We start from the raw sequence: 21,043 nt of genomic DNA on the forward strand, positions 1-21,043 counted from the left end.
CAGGCTGGAGATGAGCATCCATTCTCTTCAATAATGGCGTTCAGAATGAGGTTTATCACCCACCACCGCAGGGCCTTGATTCTAGGAGCATCCATCAGCATTGATCCCTCCCTGGTCGCCTGTGTCATTCTCCTCTTCATGGGTTTCAGCTTCCAATTTGTATGTGATATTTTGAGGACTTTTGACCATTAAAAAAATAAACACTCATAATGAAAAATTATCTGTCTCTACCTGTTGCTGAAAAACTCTTGCAGGGTGTGATGACAGTGGGTTTTTCCCCAATTCCCAGGACCCTTGGCTTCTGAAACACTTTGGAGGAATCTACGCCATATAAGCGCTTACAAGAGGTGTTATAATTCACCCAAATCTCTAACGTCCTCCGGAGCTCAACTCCTTGGTTTAGCTAATTTATAAAGGATGCTGTGTGTCATTTTATGTAAACTTTATTTAAGAGGTAATATACAGTTTTGTGTAATACAAAAACACTACACCATCAAATAACAGGAGACTAAAGATGTGCAGTCAGTGAGGGAGGCAGTGCCTCTTCTTGGACACTGAGGTCATTGTGTTTTTGCCTGCTTGTCTATAGGAGTAGGCTTTCTCCTCAAGGATACTTCTTTATCCCAATAGTTTTATTTTTCTTAGTTTTTCCATTAATTTAATGTTAATAATAATAATAATAATAATAATTTTTATTTATATAGCGCTTGTCAGTGACCCAAAGACGCTGAACATAATAAAAAAGGGGGGGGTATTTACAGACAGGGGGGACAACACGTACAGAACACATTAATATACAGATAAAATGAACAAGACAGAAGAAGTAGAGAGAAAAAGATGGGGATGTAACAGGGGGTAGAAGTGTAGGCAATGGGGTAGAGGAGGCTAGGGGTAGGGGAGGTCATAGGCTTGGGTGAAGAGGTATGTTTTTAGGCGGGATTTGAATGTTGTGAGTGAGGGAGAGTGGCGGACAGGTTGGGGGAGGGAGTTCCAGAGTCGGGGTGCTGTTCGGGAGAATGCTTTGTCGCCAAAAGTTTTGAGTCGGGATGTTGGTGCAGTCAGGGTGAGAGAGGAGGATCGGAGAGCTCGGGTGGGGCGGTGGGGGATGAGGAGGTCAGACAGGTAGGGGGGGGCAAGGTGGTGAAGAGCTTTGAAGGTGAGGAGGAGTATTTTAAAGTTTATGCGCTGCTTGATGGGGAGCCAGTGGAGAGAGCGGAGAACGGGAGTGATGTGATCACGGGACCGGGTGTGGGTGAGGAGGCGGGCAGCGGAGTTTTGGACCATTTGGAGTCTATGGAGGGAATGGGAGGAGATGCCAGTGAGGAGGGAGTTGCAGTAGTCGAGGCGGGAGGAGATGAAGGCATGGATGAGGGATTCAGCAGCGGGGAGGGTGGGAGGTGGAAGTATGAGGTCTTGACGATGTGGCTGACATGGGGAGTGAAGGAGAGGGTGGGGTCCATGATGACACCGAGATTGCGTACCAGGGTAGAGGGGGTGATGGTCGAGGTGTCGATGCTGAGTGAAAAGGGACCAGTTTTATTGAGAGTGGATTTGGTGCCAATGAGGAGGAGCTCTGTTTAGTCACTGTTCAGTTTGAGGAAGTTGAGAGTGAGCCATGATTTTATTGTAGAGATGCAGGTTTCGATGTGGCTGAGGGGAGGGTTTTGGGTGGATTTGGTGGTGAGGTATATCTGGGTGTCGTCAGCGTAGCAGTGAAAGTCCAGGTTGAGTTGGCGGAGGATGTGACCAAGGGGGAAGATGTAGCAGATGGAGAGGAGGGGGCCGAGGACTGAGCCCTGGGGGACCCCCTGCGTTACTGGGGAGAGGGTGGATGAGTAATCGGAGAGGGAAATGAACTCTTGCCTGTTGGTGAGGTAGGATGTGAGCCAGTCAAGTGCAGAGCCCTAACACCCAGTTGGCGCAGCCTTTGTAGGAGGATGGAATGGTTTATAGTGTCAAAGGCTGCGCTGAGGTCTAGTAGTAACAGGATGTTGAGGGCCCCGGAGTCTGCAGAGGTGAGGAGATCGTTGAGTACTTTGACCAGGGCTGTTTCAGTGCTGTGAAGTGGGCGGAAGCCAGATTGGAGGGGTTCATAGAGGTTGTTTGACTGGAGGTGGGTGTGAAGTTGGGCGGCGACGATGCGTTCCAGCGTTTTTGAGAGGAACGGCAGGTTGGAGATGGGGCGGTAGTTGGAGAGGTTGGCGGAGTCTAGGGTGGGTTTTTTGAGGATGGGGGTGATGGAGGCCAGTTTGTAGATGGAAGGAACATGGCCGAGGGATAAAGACTGGTTGAAGAGGGTGGTGAGATGGGGGATGAGAGCAGGGAGGCAGGCCTTGGTTAGAGTCGTTGGGAGAGGGTCGAGAGAGCAGGTGGTGGTTTTGGAAGCGGTGATGAGGTCTATGATATGAGAGGAGTAAACAGAGGAGAAGGTGGTGAGGGGAGGGAAGGGTGGGTGGTCAGGGAGAGGGGGGGGGGGGGGGCAGGGGTGGGGGTGGTGATGGAGTTAATGGAGACGGCAGTCATGGAGCTGTTGATTTTGGAAATTTTGTCATTGAAGGCAAGGAGGAAAGAGTTGCAGAGGTCAGGGGAGGAGGGTGGAGTGATGTCCGGTGGCTGGAGCAGCTTGTTGACGGTGGAGAACAGGGTGCGAGGGCTCCGGTGGGAGCTGTTGATGAGGGTGGAGAGGTGGGCAGATTTGGCGGCTTGGAGAGCGTCACGGTAGGAGGAGATGTGTAATTTGAAAGCTTCGGCGTGGACGGTGAGGCGGGTTCTTTTGAGGAGTCGTTCGAGTTGGCGGCCAGTCTGCTTCATGGTGCGGAGTTCAGGGGTGTACCAGGGGGCGGGGTTGATGTATGAGACGGAGGAGGTTTTCCAGGGGGCTAGGGAGTCAAGGGAGTCGGAGAGGGTGGTGTTGAGCATGACAGCATAGTCGTCGGGGGAAGAGGGGGGGGGAGTCAGGGGGAAAGCAGAGGATATGAGCTGGGAGAGCGTGAGGGGGTTGACTGACTTGATATTGCGGTAGGTGATGGTGCGTTTTTTGGGGTTGTGGGGCGAGGGTAGGGGGGCGGAGAAAAGGATGCAGAGATGATCAGAGAGTGGGAAGGGGAGGGGGTGGGGCTTAGATATGGGTAGGAGAGAGGAACAGACTAAGTCCAGAGTGTGGCCTTTGGTATGGGTGGGGAAGTCAATATGTTGGGTGAGATGGAAGCAGTCCAGGAGAGAGAGGAAGTCGGATGTCAGTGGGGCGTTGGGGCAGTCAATGTGGATGTTGAAGTCACCAGTGAGTAGGAGGCGGGCAGAGAGAGAGGATGCGATGGTGAAGAGTTCAGACAATTCAGTGAGGAAAGAGGGGTGGGGCTTTGGGGGACGATAGATCAGGATAGCGGTGATAGAGTTGGGGAGGGAGAAGGCGAGGTATTCAAATGATGAGATGGATGGAAGGTTGAGGTTCAGTTCAGTGATGGATGTAGATTTTTTATGAATAACAGCAAGACCTCCCCCACGCCCGGAGAGGCGGGGTTTGGCAGTGTAAGTGTAGTTGGAGGGAGTGGCTTGGTTGAGAGCATAGAAGTCCAGGGGCTGTTGCCATGTTTCACAGAGGAGAAGCAGATCAATGTTATTGTCCAGTAGCAGTTCAGATTTAACAGGTGATTTGTTGGAGAGGGAGCGGTTCAGTTCAGCAGTGCAAGGGAGATGGATGGGGGCGCGGAGATGGATGGGGGCGCAGGGGTGGGGGGGCGGAGGTTGCTGAGGTTGGCAGTGCGGCAGGTGGGGGTGACGGGGGGGCGAAAACTAGTCCAGAGTGAGGGGATAGGTGAGCCGTCGTTGGAGTGTTGGTTATGGGAGAGACCAGAGCCCCTGTGGATGTAGCGGGGCCGGCGAAGGATCCCAGCTGAGCTAGCTGCAGAGGCAGCAGCAGCTGGGAGACGGTGGTTATGGTTGAGGAGGTGAAGGTCAGCAGCGGTGTAGGTGAGTAGGCGAGAAGTTGGTGGAGCGGTGGCCTGGAGGCGCGGGAGTGATAGTCCGAGGAGGAGATGGAACGTAGCAGCAGATGAGAGTAATCCAGTTAGTATGTTGGCGGTGGCTAGAGGCTGGTTAACTAGAAGCTGGTGGGCAGAGAGTTGTGAAAAAGCAGCAGTGAACCGGGTGTTGAAGCTGGTGGAGTGAGTGGCGTTGGTTGCCCCAGACCTTGTCTGCACGGCAGGGAGGCCCCGCGATACCATGACGGACCTTAGCAGGTGTTAAGCCAGCTGTTAGCTGGCGGCTAGGGCAGTAGATAGTCCAGGAGTGAGGGAGGAGATGAGCGATGGACGGTGCAGTAATGTCCGATGAAGTTAAGGAACAGGGATGTAGACAGAAGACAACACAGAGACGCGGGAACAAAACAAAACAATGGAAACGACTAACAAAACAAATACGTTGGGACAGAAGCGGCAGTCCACATACCAGACGCCGGCGTTGCTCTAGCCCGATCAAGACGCATTTGAGTCAAGTTTTGTGACCAGATTGCCCCCGTCTGTGGAGCGGGGGAAAGCAGAGAAACGGGGCTGTACCTTGGTTGTATGGGGCTGCTTTTCTCCGGGTGGAGCCGGTGCCCCGCTCTCCGTGTCTGCTCCTGTGGCGGGCTGGGGCCACACCTTCGCCCAGGTACAGACCTCCGGGGCGGCGGGTGCGGGAGCGCGGAACCGGTGTTCGGGAGTGGAGGAGAAGCGGAGCCGCGTGCGGCTCGTGGCGGTGCGTGCCGCTCGTGGTGGAGCCGGTGATCGGACACGGAAACGCCGGTGCAGCGGAGGAGAAGCGGTGCCGCTCGCTCGTGGTGCGTGCGGCTCGTGGTGGTGCGTGCCGCTGGTCTTGATCACCAAAGGAAGAACCTGGTTAAAGGCTCAGCAGTTCTGCAGAGAACACCACACTGATGTTAGTTATTCTGTGTCTCTACTGTGTTTACTGTTACTGATTTTCATGTTTATATTTTCTAATTTTAAGCTGTTCAGCCCTAAAAAGCAATTGCTGTTGTGATTTTTGGCTTTCCAAAAATATATTTAATTTAACTTTTACAGTAGAAGCAGCTACTGCAGTAAGTTTATTGTAGCAGGGACCATTTTAGCTGTAGGGCCCTCAGTGAAGTGGCCTCTGTGAGGAGGCAGCTGATTGGCCGTCGCATTTTTTGTGACGTTTATTTGCCATGAGCCCATCTGTAATGCTTTGTGCATTGTTATGAAAACTGCTGTTCACTCTGCTGTCTAGCCATCACCATGGCGACGGCCGCCTGCCTCAACACCGCCTGGCTACATGTGTCTCCATGGCAACAGGGGTGAGTGGGTGCATGATTTGCCCCAGGATTTGACTAAATGTGATACTGGTTTAGCCCTGGTATCACATTGTTTAATCCAATTTACTCCTAGTACAGTCGTGGTTTATTTTGACTTTTATTAGGGTGTGTGAGCCGTATTGTATTAGTAATTAGTAAAGAAAAACAAATATGCAAGTACATGGTATTGAAAATATTGAGCTGAAGAGTAAAGAAAAGAAGAAAAAAAAAATAAACAGCTCTGTAGCGCCACCTAAAATCTGAATTTACATGGCTGCTTTGACTGGAAAAATATAAACAGAGAAATTATACTAGGTATGAAAAATAAGTAATGTAGGGACATCTATCTTTTACAAACATCGTCGAATTGGAACGGACCTAATTGAGCGCACACGTAGAGTTCGCAGCAAGCCGCAATGCTATGCTATGTTCTGTCTTTAAATATGGCTCTCTGGCGCCCCCTTAAAATGTCATTGATTAAATGAAAATGAATCTGATTTGGACTTGTGAAAATATAGTCACATAGTTCTAGTTTTTTTTATCATTTAAGAGTAAAAATTAGGAACAAAAAGGGATGATTCGGAAAAATGCAAAAATTTAGTAGTAAACAAGGATGGACATGCTAGTGAGAGTGTTATTGAAAGTGTGAGTTCTAATTTACTCTGTTAGAACTCTGTGAGTTCTAATTTTGAGTGAAGACCCTGTGAAAAAATATTGAACGGGTCAGAAGCGCCACCTCAAAAAACGATTAATGGGGCCAATGGGAGCTTGACGCTCACTTAAAAAAAAAAAATCATGGGAATTATATAATGACCCCTCGCCCTGTCATACAGGAAGTCGGCCAAGTTGGATCAAACACGGTGCTGACAAAAAGTGCACCTCGTCGTACTTTTGGCATCTCCCCATACAATTTCCATCGAAAACACTTCAAACTTGTTCACAAGACACAAAACCCATGAGCCTGGTAATGTTATCAGTTTGAAGCTGATACGCCTTCAGGTGTGGTCATCGTGAAATTTAAACAAAATCAAAAAATTTTGAATTTTAAAAAAAAATCTACGTTCCTCAAAAAAAAAAAAAAATGTTGTTGAAAATATTACTGGAGCGTTTGTGTTTGTAGCATCACCCACAATTAAAAAAAAAAAATCATACAGGAGGTTGGCCATATTGGATAAAAGACGGCTCTAACAAAAGTGCACCTCGTCGTACTTTAGGCATGTCCTCCTACAGTTTTCATTGAAAACAATTTGGCCACAAGACACAAAACCCATGAGCAATAAAATATTATCAGTTTGAAGCTGATACGCCTTATGGTGTGGTCATAGGGAATTTTAAACAAAATCTCAATTTTTGGAAAATTTGGAAGTTTTTTTTTTACCAGATCATTTGTGAAAATTTACAAGCTGAACACAATGATATGCAAATGTTGTGAGTATCTAATAAAATGGCTCTCTAGCGCCCTCTCAAAATGTGTTTTTTAAAAATGCATAAAAGACAATCTTTTTGTCATAGACAAAAATGGCCGTAAAAAGAGTTTCTATTAATATTATTTTATTTCAATTTGTCTCCCACAAACCACTCCAATTGTGACCCCCTGAAAGATAACAAAAACTAAAAAAAATTTGACCCAAAATTCAGGATCGGTAAAAAAATTGTTTTTTTAGTGTCTAAAAAACGTCATGACGCAAAATGACTCACTAGCGCCACCTAAAATGTCAAAATACATTAGAGTTATGAAAATTGGTACAAATGTACCTCATGTGAGTACGACATAAGTTTAAGACCCCACCCTAAACCCAATCTGGAGTATGCCATTTTGGGCGGAACCAAATTTAATTTTATTTTTTATAAAGGTCATTCTTTATTTTTTTTTTCATCCTTGGATTTTCAGTGCAAAGGCTTGAAAATGTGTCAAAATGAAGTGGGAAAAAATGGCAGAAAAATAGTTTCTGTTAAATAGTCAAATTTTATTATTTTCTTCCCACAAACCACCCCAATTTTGACCTCCCGAACGTTAATGAAATATATATATATTTTTTTTTACCCAAAATTCAGGATTGGTGAAAACATTGTTTTTTTGCTGTCTAAAAAAATATTGATGCAAAATGACTCGCTAGCACCACCTTAAATTTCAAAATACATTACGGCAATAAATTTATTTAATTATTTTCCTCCTACAAACCACCCCAATTTTGACCTCCCGAACTTTAACGAAATATCTTTTTTTTTTTACCCAAAATTCAGGATAGGTGAAAACATTTTTTTTTTGCTGTCTAAAAAAAATTATGACGCAAAATGACTCGCTTAAATTTCAAAATACATTAAGTGTTAAAACTTGCAACTCTTTGGCATGAGATATCCTTTTCCCGGCACAAAGATAGGTTTTGTGCAAAATGATGAGCTGAATGCAATGATAATGATGCCTTTTTCTAAAAGCATGTTATCTTGGCAACCTGACAAATATTGTCACTGACTTGCATGTGTTTCGCATATGTTTTGGTTTACAAGCGTTTTGAATTGGATGAAACAATTAACTTTGATGTAGACAAAGTAAATTATATACTTTGATATTTAAAAAAAAAAAACTCTTTCTCACCCACCGCGGGTGGTTTCTATTTATCCCCCTTCAAGCTCGGGTCCTCTTCCAGAGGCTTGGGAGCTTGAGGGTTCTGCGCAGTATCTTTGCTTTTCCTAGCACTACACTATTCTGGACCGAGATGTCTGATGTTTTTCCTTGGATCTGCTCAAGCCATTCTTTCAGTTTGGGGGTCACTGCCCCAACTGCTCCGATCACTGCAACACCGATATAGTGGCTGGCTTGCTCAGTGGGTAGGTCAGCTGACATTCGCACAGTAAACCTCTTGGGGCAAGAGCCGCCAGCCTCCTTAGGCAAGACACTTTGCGCTACTGCCTAACCTCCCTGTATAATGGACTGGCCATTCAGCACTTTCATGTTTACGACAGACAATCATTATATCTAGAAGAATCTTGTTGATGTGCTGGACTCCTCTCTGTCCGACACACATACATGTGTGCATACTGCCGTGACTCGTTTTCTGTCGAGACATTCTGCGGTATACCGCAAATAACCTATGGTTGCCATAAATAATCGCAGAAATTGAAAAAAACTGTCTTGAAATCTTGAAATCCCTAATTCTAAGTTTGTTTGAAACTATTAAATGTTTTGTTTTGCCCAGATTCCTTTATATATTTTCAACCCCAATCAGCCATTTAAAACGTTTGATACTTACAGTGTCTTGACTTAAAATCAACTGTGATAAAATGAGTTGACTGTAATTGCTCCAGGCTCAAGGTCTTTCAGCAAAATCAGTTTTTACAAGTTAAAATGTAGCCTTTGTTTTTGTGTTTTGGGTAAAGTTTACACTTGAAGAGAAATGCTTTCAGTGGATGTGGTGCTCCCTTTTGTGATCACATACAGGCACTGCATTGAGTTTGTATGGGGTTTTGTTCCGTGTAAAAGCTGCTCACCCATTGTTTAGACCTCTACAAACATCTTCTGTACATTGCAATACATTGCACTCTTGGATTATATTAAAGTATAGATTACAGTCTTCTCTTGGACTTGTCAGTAAATGTTTGTGAACTGAAAAGTAAATGCAACTGTAATGTAATCATATTTGCAATGTTTTAGACTCATCAGGTTTTCTGTTGTGTTCTGCAGGTTCCTGATTGTTCTGGGCTGTCTCATCCTGGCTGTACTCACCACGTTTAAGGAGCACGAGAAGGTGTCTGCACACTGGCTGGTGGTCTTGGTGAGACATATTACTAATAATACAGCTTTTACTGTGCTGCCCGGTGGTTGAGTGCTTAAGTCTCAGCACATATGTGTCTGACCGTGGCTAAACCAGTTACATGTCTACCCGCAGACATTTTGAGTTATTCACAGATTATGAAAGTGTGAATTCAAAGCTTTCCAATGATGTCTCACTCATGTAGATCTGATAATATTTGAGTAAGTTGTGGTCATTTGAATATATACAACTCTCAAACCCATTCACTGAGAAAACGGGGCTCAAAGTTTCTCACCGGAGTGAGCCCAGAGTCACAGGGGGGCTCATTTGCATCTCATTGAGATAAGCCCTCCCCCCTGTCACACTGACACCACCTTCCCCCTACAGCTGTCACTGAAGACTCAAGAGGAGTGTTACTGATGTGAACTGGACTTGAATCAGAATTAAAAGTTACTATATTAAAATGGAAATACTTGGATTACAAAATGCCCTGAATAGAATCAAAGAATCAGAATCAGAATAGGGTTCATTGCATTTGTCGATAAACATAATTCACAGGTGATTCAGTGCAACAACAATGGTGCACTGAATGATTCAACACAAACAACAAAAGATAAGATAAGATAAGATAGCCTTTAATGTTACAACGCAGTAGATACAGGGGGAAAGGACAGATAACTTATAGGAAGTTTAAAAAACACTCTTGATAGAAGAACTCTTATAAACAGATGCCAGGGCCAGATATACGAACTGCAACGGGTCCATGGCTTTGAATATATGAGATCTGAGATAATAGATATGATATGTCCAATTACATCAGAGATCACATCCTCATCCTCTTCTTCGTCTGTGCACTCTTCTGTGCTGTGACTCTCGGCGCTGGGCATGTGATGTCTTTTGCCTCGTCAGCACAGAAATGCCTGATTTTTTCATGCAGATAAGTCTGCCTGTCAAAGTTCAGTCCAGGTTGGACCAGGACATGGAGATTGTCAACCGGAGGCAGAACAGCTGAATTGCGTAGTAGCTGAAATTCCACAGGTTCTGCTTCACAGTGACTTTTTGCAAGCACCACACCTGGTCTCTTGGCATCAAAGCTGTAAACAAATAACAGGACGTTTAAGAAATGGCTAACTATTTCACATAACACTCATTGACTATTTTTTTTAACACAATGTGAGAGTTTCAATATAAATACCTGAAGTGCTGATAACTCTTGATCTTTGGAAGCCGTCTGAAGAAGGGACTCAGATGCTTCTGCCAGTCGAAGTTCTTGACAAACACTTTGCCATCTGCCGTTCCAACAAGCTGTGGGATATTGAAGCGACTCTCAGGAGAGCTGTTTTCCACTACCTGTCTACATATCTTAAGCAGAACGGAGAGCAGCACTGAAGTTTTGCCAGGCTAATGTTTACACATTATAGTAGTCAAATAATATAAACTAACCTCAGCGATGTCTTCTAAAGTGTCAACCCTGGTCTTCATGTATGCTTGCTTGATAAGTCCAAAGCCGCAATCAGGGGAGAATTTGGTGTGACCAGCAATGAGGAAGTGGATGTCCATTGTGTGGTGAAGCTTGTGTCCAACACGCCAGGCAGCATACCACAACATGAAATTGTTTTTGTTTTGGCCACTGCAGTTGTCACAATGAAGATCTACATATTTTTCTCCAACACCGAAGTTGTTGAAGAAATGATGCATGTGGCTTATGACTTCATTGCTTCCCTTACTTGACGACATACCTTCGTCAATCAGGAAATTGACCTGCTTCTGCATCCCTTCACAGGAGACACCAAAAAGGCCACATTTTCGTGGAGTAAGGAAATACATTGGCCCCGGCTGCAGAGGGTTTGAGGGAAAGTGTATCTGTAGTAGACAGAGAGAGGGGGAAAGGAGATTAGATTAATACATATGACATTTGATTAAGACATTATTAACTGTCTATAATTGCACTCTTATTAGTACCTGCTGTGCAAAGTCGAAGCTGTAATGCATCCTGATGTCTTTGCTTGCTGACGGTGAGGGTTCGAAAGACAGCACATTAGATTCAGTTGTCTGTCTGCAGGCAGCAATCAAAGTGTTGTAAAAAGTCCTCTCATTTTGCACAAGGGCAAGATGATGCAATTGCTTCTGGACAACTTCAGATTTTCTTTCATCTGGGAAGTTAGCAGTTCGTATCAGCAGCTCGTTGTTGCTTTGACACTGCCAACAGAGATCTGTGCGTGGCCTGCAGCTTCTGATGTGTGGGAGAAGCTGTTTCCACAGTGATCTGAAGCTTGATTTACAAACTGCAGGCTCACCTGAAAAACAGATGTTACTTATGGTTAATTATACTCTAATAATTAAAACATGAAAATCACCAAAATAATGTTTTACACTTACCAAGCTCCTTAGCAGACTTCACGTAGAGAAGCCAAACTGAGGCCTTAGTCACATGGGTTGGGAGCAACTTCACATGCCAGTCCTTATGGCCAGGATGTCGGCCCGGCAGCATTATGGAATGAACTTCTGCATAGTTTTTGATAAACTCCACAACGGTGTGAATCACTTCATGGCTGATGAACCTGGCTGTATGTGGCTGTGCGCGCTTCTTCCTCAACCGTGGTCTCGCTCCATTTTCCTCATAGTGTTTGATTATGTCATTCAGGGTGTCTTTGCCAATTCTGAAAAGGGGAAAAAATATAAAGATTATGGTTAACAGTAAAATGGGAATAACACGCTCACAGATAACAGTTCATATTGGCGGCGCACAAACAAACACACAAGACCTGGTTTAGTCCTGGTTTAGTTCTGGTTTAGACCTGGTTTAGTCCTGGTTTAGTTCTGGTTTGGACCTGGTTTAGACCTGGTTTGGACCTGGTTTAGTCCTGGTTTAGACCTGGTTTAGTCCTGGTTTAGACCTGGTTTAGACCTGGTTTAGACCTGGTTTAGACCTGGTTTAGTTCTGGTTTAGACCTGGTTTAGACCTGGTTTAGTCCTGGTTTAGTTCTGGTTTAGACCTGGTTTAGACCTGGTTTAGACCTGGTTTAGTCCTGGTTTAGACCTGGTTTAGACCTGGTTTAGACCTGGTTTAGTCCTGGTTTAGACCTGGTTTAGACCTGGTTTGGACCTGGTTTAGACCTGGTTTAGACCTGGTTTAGACCTGGTTTTGATCAATTATTCTGCATTATTCACATTGTGACGTTTACGTCATATTTAAGATTAAAAAGGCGGAGGAACGACGGGACACGGCCCTGGGCTAGCGGCGCTACGTAGCTAGCTAGCATGTGATAACATGGCTCACAACACAAACACGAGTAGAACAGCACACCGAAACAGGCACTAATGCCAATTATTCTGCATTATTCACATTGTGACATTTACGTTGTATTTAATATTAATCATTACTTACGCCATGAGGAACAGGAAAGTATTTCTGCAGACTTCCGTGCCTCCTATGAAATAGCTTGTCCGGGCAAACTTTCGCTTTGTCTGGGGCTTTTTGGTTGAAGTCGTGAGCTCAGAAGTGACGACAGAACGTATGTTTGCTTCCATATGTCCAATTATCCTCATATCTTGCCACTCTCTTTCTGCTGCTAGACTTTCGCTCCGTAGCTTGTACATCACTTCTGGAGTTAGTTTGCTGCTACACGATTCTCTTGAGAGCAGAGAATTTTCTTTTCTTCTTGAGTAACATTTGTAGTCAAAGTTACGGATTTTTTCCATATCTTCTTTTTCCCCTGCAAATGTAACCGTGGCAATAGCGTCCGTTATTTCACGCTCCAGCGCTTCGGCGTGACCGGGCGCTTCTTCCTCATCTTCGTCCTCGTCTAAGGTCAGCTGTAGACTAGGGATGTTTTCCAGCTGGATGAAATCGCGTTCGTCATCTGTGAGCTCATCTTCTGATTCAGAAATTCGTCTGTATAGTCGTCTGGAAAAGCGGACTTTTCGCAGAAATAATCCAAAAGCGTGGAGCTGTAACAACCGCGGTTAAGCTCGGAAACAATTGCAGATTGATCCATGATTCAACTAATGCTACACAGCGCATGTTGCTGCTTGTTAAGTAGCCATGCGGCTGGCCGCCCAGCTCATTGGCTGACTACAATAGCGCAGCTGTTCATAGGGAAATGAGGCCACACCCCTCCGCACGTCCAGAGAAGAGCAGAAACTACCAGTTTTAAATGGCTTTATTTATGCTTTTAATGCTGCAAATACTGTTATCTGATACATCGAATTAGTCAACCCTCCAAATCAAGGTCCATAACTTCAACTAGCACACTCTGCAAAAAAACGAAAATCACATATTTGAAAAAAAAAAAACTTTTTTGGGTGCTATCTCAGTTTCACTGACGCCGACTTGTGGCGTTTTTCCCGTGGTCGATCACATATAGGACATCTCATGCCAGAGATGTGCAAGTTTTGCCACTTAAAAAATTGCAATTTTTGTAAACGAGCTTGAGGTATGGCCTCATTGGCTTTTCTTTTGTTTAGAATGGCAAGAAACTAATATAAGTTTGTTGTCTTAAGTTTTACAAAGGCCTTACAGCAGCCATCACCAAATGGCGGACCTCTGTCCGGATCCGGACCGAGTGATGGTTCCGTCCGGACCCGTGACCGGTGGTAAATTCACGAGATAGAGTCATTTTCATGGAGCATTTTTTTTGTGTACGGCCGTGGCTATATTGACACGGCGCTGCTACATGTTCAGCCCCGCCGCGCGCCGCTCCCTCTGCCGTGCGAATGAGTGACAAACGATAGAACTTCAGATCAACTAACACGATAGACTAGGCCTGGCCAACCCGCGGCTCCCGAGCCGCATACGGCTCTTTGCCTGGTTTCATACCAACATTTGTGTTTGTGTTGTGCCAGACGGTGCTCTCTAGATCTAGATCTAGATCCCGTGCAAAGTGGAGATTCGGCATTCTCCAGACCACGGCTCGGCAGCCAATCAGAGCCAAGCCCACAAACTTTGTCGACCAATCAGCGCGCAGCATGCAAATTTTCACTTGTAAACAATAAACTGTCATGGCGCGGGCCGAGGCAGACTTTAATCAAACGCTTCCCGGCCCGATGTAATGATAATATTCCCTTTTTTCTAAGATTTATTAACCCTTCGGGGTCCGGAGCTTTTTTGGCCGTTTTTGGGTACCTTCAATTTTGCCCTGATATACTACATTAAAGGCGGTATGGACGATTTTTCGGCGATTTGAGAACGAAGGCGGAAGTGCGCATGCGCACACCCCCGTGTGGACTGATACAACACACACGTGCGTTTGTTTATTAGCGCAACGGAGCGCATCGCATCTCTCGTCTCCCGTAGATTTCTGTCCACTTCTGCGTCAGCTCGAACTGTCTTTCGCCGTCTTCATTTTCCCCCGTACACTGAGGGAACTATACTACGATAGATCCATGCGCTTAGGCACGCGGAAACGTGGGGACGAGCCTGACGCGGCTGCAGGTGAGCGGTAGGTGCGTTTTATGATTGATACGTGGCAGGACAAATTATTTATCCACGCCACGAGGAAATATGATAAAAAATTTGCTGAAAAAAATCGGCCATACCACCTTTAAGAAATGTTTACCAGACCAATGTTGGGTATCTTTTTTTCAGCACAACCTCACCTATATGATCAGTTAGTTAGTTTTTCACTTTGACATACTATTTCAACATACTGGACCTGAACACACACAGAAAACACAAAGTCTGTCTAGAGAAATTATGTTTTTTTCATTGTAAAACCCTCAAACATGCTCAACCAAGCATTTAAAAAGGTTCAAACTGAAGCACAAGGTGCGAATATGAACATATACAAGTATTCTTGTGATATATACAAGCAATCAACAACTATTTACAACAAAAAGTAGGTATATCCACAGGCGTTTTTCTATTTGTGCTACTTCTCAAAACAGTTTCTGTCCAAAATGAAACAGAGAGCCACATCACAGGCCTTGCCCTTCCATGGAGTGATCTTCAGAAGGAACTCTAAACCAGGTCCAACCCAGGTCTAAACCAGCACTAAACCAGGTTTAAACCAGGTTTAAGCCAGGTCTAAACCAGGTCTAAACCAGGACTAAACCAGGACTAAACCAGGACTAAACCAGGACTAAACCAGGACTAAACCAGGTCTAAACTTGATCAACATGAAGTGTGCGCCTCATTTTGCTTCACAACAACTATACTACTGACAATGAAATACTTGAAATACTAAAACTCTCCAAAACTACTCAAAAACAGCACTGATTCCTCTCGTTCGTTCTTTCTCTTTGACTATTTGTCATGTGACTAATGTTTACATTACTCGTGTGCATCCTGAACATCCGGGATAGCACAAGCACACGTTTTTTTCAGTTCCTTTTTATCACAAAGTTATAAAGTTATTATAATAAATGCAACGCTCGCATAAAAGAGCGCATATTTTTCCGCACATTTTTAATGGAATTGAAATGATCATAACTTCGGTTTTATTTGGTGGTTACATGAAACAATCACTCAGACGTAGCTTCGGGTTTCCTCTTCCATATGACGTCAACGGCAGCACACGCGCCGGCGTCGACCCCGAAGGGTTAATAAAAATGACCCCGTCCTTGCACACGAAAATGCCCATCCACATTTCAAAATACCCCGTCCAAAATACGGAAAGACGGCCCTCATCTAAAAGAAACCACCAATATTGAACTTCAATATGGTATGTTTATGTTTTTGTTTGTGGACTTTGTCTCACACACACAAACTCTCAGTTCAAAAGTGTGTGTGAGACAATGTTCATTGTTGAAAATGACTGGCTTGTGGTCTTAGTACTGTAGGAGTCAATTTCTGTCATTATCATGTTGGTGTGTGACATGATATTGTTAATAATAATAATAATAATGTGGCTGAGCAGAGGTGTGTGTGTGTGTAAGAGGAAGGGATGGGGTTCATGTGTGTGATGTGGCTCTTTGCGGTAACACAGTAAAAAATGTGGCTCTTAGTCTCTGACTGGTTGGCCACCCCTGCGATATATATATATGAAGTTATTGGGCAGCAGCTCCTTCTGTTAATTCAGAATCCTTTCCTCATCATAGAAGTAAGAGGATTTTCAGCAGGATCTCTACAGCTTGAGCTCATTGATCTGCAGGGAAATGCTGCATTAAGAGAGCATTTTGAGACAACTGACCCTGCTACTTTCTGGTTACAGACTGTTTCTGAGAGTGTGTTCCCTGGTCTAATCAAAGTAGCACTGTACACTTTGACTATGTTTGGATTGACTTACTGAGGTCAAAAACATGTTTCTGAGAATGGCACTAACTTCATTCCAACCAAGATTTAAATGACTGGTAGGTCAGCCACATGCTATTTTTTCTCATTAAAGGTAGGGTCCAGGACCCTATAAGAAAAGTAAAAGAAAAATAATTAAAAGAGAAAAGTTCAGAGAAAAGACTCAGTTTTGTTTGCATTTCTCCCCCTAAAAAGCCACTTGTTTTCTAAAGATGTGGACTTTTTTTCTGGAAAAGTATGCCTTAATTTTTTTGGGACTGGGACCTTCTTATTTTAAGAACAAAGATGAGAGAATGTTAAGTCAATGCTCTGTTTGCAAATTTTAGTTTAAGTTATTTAAGAGAACAATTAGTTATTCCACTTTGCACTGTTCAGTTTTCTTTAATCTGAAATAACGGCCATGAATTTATTTGCCTGGGACTACTTTTATTTATGGTAAAATATATAGTTATGCACCCAGTTCATTTCCTGCTTTGGAAATTAACAATAAGTATTGTTGAAACCATATGAAAATGTCGACACAAGCGGGACTTCAGTTCGGACCTTCTACTTGAACAAAATTTAATAACTGGACCTCAGTGACTTTTAATTGAATACCCCTGCCTTACAGCATCCCCTTGAACATTTGAATTAAGTCAAAACATATGAAGATAAGTCTGTTATCTTAAGTTCGGGAGCAGGACCACACCCCCTTCCACGTCCCTTCCGGCGGCCACAGTATTTAAACAGGCCAATCAATTACACCTGCGTTCGTTACTACATGCATTGCAAGATTTACCCTCTGAAGCGCCAAAACGAACTTTCGACTCACCATGGATCTACTGAGCCTTCTTCCTTCCGACGAGGACCTGATCAGCCCATCCCAGGCTTCGCCTCCACCATCCCAGGAGACCTCCACCGGGGCGCATTTCGGGCTACCACCTCGCCGCCCTCGGTCCCGGAGCCGTTCACCCAGGCGCAGTTCTCGTTTACGTTCCGTTATTTCTTTTCCCGTTTCGCCTTCCTCTCCTTTGTCCCAACCTAGTACACCCAGTAGATTCATTACCAGACTCCATCCTCGTTCAAAAGGCAAAGCACCAGCCAGTAGACGGGCGTCCCGACACGGATCCCCACCTACCAGCACCTACTCCAGATCCCTCCGCTCTCCCGGGTCCTCCACGCGGCCTCGCCGCTCTCCGGAGGCCCTTATCCGGCCCCGATCCTCGCCCCAAACACGTCCAATACGGACTCGGCGCTCCTCTCCGCCTAGACCATCCGAATGGACAGTGGCAGGTCTCCAGCGAGCGCTCAAAAATAAGGGCACCATATTCCACCGCACCGACAACAAGAGCACGCTATTTAACCTGCTCTTTGACCAGCACAACACTCCAGCGCACGCCCGCTCTAACCGCGCCGTTCCGAGGTCAGGAAGCGGTGCGCGCTCCGCTCCTCCAACTCACGGCAAAGGTGCCGCAGGTTCTTCCAGAAGAGTGAGTCTTTCTTTCACGTTTGCTTGTCCTGCACCGGGCTGCGCTTCAAAGTTCTATACTTTCCTTCATAGTTTAATAGTTCAACAATTTACTTTTCACCGTGCTCACTTCTAAAAGCACTAGTTGCCCGATCACCAATTTCTTATTTTTCTGCCCCGGGCACTCCTCTAAGGACACGTTTAATAATGGGTACTCGTCAATCGATCATATTAATATACCACATACGCATAATTGACGAGATTCCTCAACAAATAAAAAAATAAATAAATAATTAAATTAAAAAAAAAAAATAATAATAATAATAATAATTCTAATATATAAATAAATATTAAACTCCTCCCCTTTCCCCCTCATTCCTTTTCAACCCCGTCCTTTACCCTGGCTCTCGCTCACCCGCGCTCTCTTTCTCCCCCTCCCTCCTTCTCCCTCCCTCTCGCTGGGTTCATGCGAGGCCCCACTCTTATCCAGCGAAAGGTTGCAATTTTCTCTTCCTGGATCACTAGGCCTCACTTTTTCTCTCATTTATTCCTAAACAAGTAAGTATGTCTCTTCTTCATGCCCCCTCTTTCTTGCTCGCTCTCTACCCCCTCATGCTCTCTCCCCCAGGCACCGGGATGCCAGATCTCCTCCTCGTCCCCCCCCTAACCGTGAACTCTACATTTACTAAATACCTCTCCCTCAGGCACCAGGATGCCAGATCTCCTTTTCGCCCTTCCCCCTAACAATGAACACTACCTTTTACTAAACATCTCTCTACCTCATGCCAGTTCTCCTATTTCCCCCATCTCTAATCCCCCCCTCGGCACCGGGATGCCAGGTCTACCTTCTTTCCCCCCTCGGCACCGGGATGCCAGGTCTACTTTCTTTCCCCCCTCGGCACCGGGATGCCAGGTCTACTTTCTTTCCCCCCTCGGCACCGGGATGCCAGGTCTACTTTCTTTCCCCCTCTCGGCACCGGGATGCCAGGCCTAACTTCTTTCCCCCCTCGGCACCGGGATGCCAGGTCTACTTTCTTTCCCCCCTCGGCACCGGGATGCCAGGTCTACCTTCTTTCCCCCCTCGGCACCGGGATGCCAGGTCTACTTTCTTTCCCCCCTCGGCACCGGGATGCCAGGTCTACTTTCTTTCCCCCCTCGGCACCGGGATGCCAGGTCTACTTTCTTTCCCCCCTCGGCACCGGGATGCCAGGTCTACTTTCTTTCCCCCCGCGGCACCGGGATGCCAGGTCTACTTTCTTTCCCCCTTCGCCACCGGGATGCCAGGTCTACTTCATTTCCCCCTTCGGCACCGGGATGCCAGTTCTACTTCTTTCCCCCTTCGGCACCGGGATGCCAGTTCTACTTTCTTTCCCCCCTCGGCACCGGGATGCCAGTTCTACTTTCTTCCCCCCTCGGCAACGGGATGCCATGTCTCCTCCTTCCTTCCCCCCACCCCATCCCCGGGCACCGAGATGCCAGCTCCCACACTTCCCTCCGGGCACCGGGACGTCCAATTCCTTTCATCCTTCCTAAACACCACCACGTCTCATTCGCAGACGCCCCACGCCCGTTCCTCAGGGAAGTCTGTCGCTCCAGACTCACCTACGCGAAATCGCTTTCCCGCTGGGACATCTACTTCCAGGAGGCCACCTTCCCATCCCCATGGTTCGAGTAGCCAGCCAGGAGTGGTTCCATTCCAACCTTCCCCGGCTCACGCTAAAAGTTCCCAAGAGCCTCTCATTCATCAGCATTCCACTTCCGGTACCATAGATTCCTCAGTGGTCCCAACTTCCCAACCCCCCACGCCGGGTGCCCTACCCTCCGTGGCCGCGCCACAAACCACGTCATTTCCGGCTTGGGCTTTGCCCTCCGTGTCCTGGGCCCCACCTTCGACGTCGTCAGCCCGGCCCCACAGCACAGCCCAGGTCTCAGCTACAGTGTCGATCCCACCTTCGCAGCTAGCAAACTCATTCATGCCCCAGGTCAGCCACCAGCAAGCAACGCTCTCCTCTACATTTCCAAACCCCAGCTATCCCTTTCAGGGACTGATCGGCACGGTTCCCGGTCCAGCCCAATTCACTCTGGCATCAGCCATTCCTCCGACCTCCGTTCCAGCACCGAAACCTTCATCCATCCCCAGCAACATCAGACAGCAGATCATTGCAGGTAAATACGTGGACCTGGCTGAACTCCTTCGTCCTCCCTCCCTCAGGGCTGGCATGCCCCGCGTCGTCGAAAGCCACGACGGGCTCTACGTCATGCGCGACCCTATCCCCTCGCGTTCTAAAGAACTCACCCCCTCGAATTCGCATTTGCCTTCAGCCTGTTTAGAGACATAATCTGCTCCATGTATCCCAATCGCCGTGAAGAATTCGACTCTTACATGACCCTGATCCTAGATCTGGCCATCAGATTCAGTGGCCCAGGGTTCTATCAGTATCACATCCTTTTCTCCTCCCAAGCCGCTGCCCGACTTCAGCAATTCAATCAAAACACATTCTGGGGGAGTCTTGATCAGGAACTTTACTGCAGGATTTTTGCATCTCGAGCTTCAGTTTTCTGCAGCTTCTGCGGCGCCCCATCCCACCCGGCCACTGCCTGCGTCTTCCCAGCCAGAAGGCCTCCAACCCAGGCTCAGGCCCCGGCTCCGGTCCGTCCAGCCACTCAACCAGTTCCGATCCCACCAATGTCTGCAAAAATTCCAATTCCCCAAGGCGTCGACAAGAGAGGCCGTCCCATCATGCTTCAGGGCGGCAAAGCGATATGCAACAATTTCAACACCTCTCGTTGCACCCTATCCCAATGCAGATTCCTGCATACCTGCTCCTTCTGTGGCGGAGGGCACTCTCGTTCGGCGTGCCCCCACAACCCAACATCATGACTATGCAAAGTTTCCACACCCATTCAGATTCCCGCCTTGTCCAAGGCACTACAGGATCATCCAGACCCAGAATTCGTCAGATTCCTCATCACCGGATTCTCCGAGGGTTTCCGGCCCGGCCTTATTTCTCTTCCATCCACTTCCTTCACCTGCAAAAACCTGCAGTCAGCCCTGAAGGAACCAGGAGTCGTGGATTCTCTCCTCGCTAAAGAGGTAAAAGATGGCCACATGATTGGCCCCTTTACAAATCCTCCATTCTCACCCTTCAGGATCAGTCCCATCGGCATAGCAACTAGAAAATACTCTGGCAAAAAACGCTTAATAATTGATCTCTCAGCTCCCCACGGCTGTCACATCCCCAGCATCAATAGCCTCATTCCAAGCGATGAGTTTGCACTCAAGTACGCCACTATCGACCACGCCA

The 21,043-nt window shown here is 46.3% G+C and overlaps 1 protein-coding gene across 1 annotated transcript in view; it reads left to right on the forward strand.

Moving 5' to 3' along the window:
• kcnq3 (potassium voltage-gated channel, KQT-like subfamily, member 3) overlaps positions 1-21,043 on the forward strand; it is a 213,704-nt gene that overhangs the window by 88,218 nt on the left and 104,443 nt on the right. The window contains exon 3 of the mRNA XM_072441893.1: positions 8,991-9,081. Within this exon, the coding sequence (XP_072297994.1) occupies positions 8,991-9,081 (91 nt within the window). The remainder of the gene's footprint in view (positions 1-8,990; positions 9,082-21,043) is intronic.

The sequence above is a fragment of the Eucyclogobius newberryi genome, unplaced genomic scaffold (assembly GCF_026437365.1).
Source record: "Eucyclogobius newberryi isolate DKJ021-1_F unplaced genomic scaffold, fEucNew1.0.hap1 SCAF_12, whole genome shotgun sequence".
NCBI classification, from domain to species: Eukaryota; Metazoa; Chordata; class Actinopteri; order Gobiiformes; family Gobiidae; genus Eucyclogobius; species Eucyclogobius newberryi.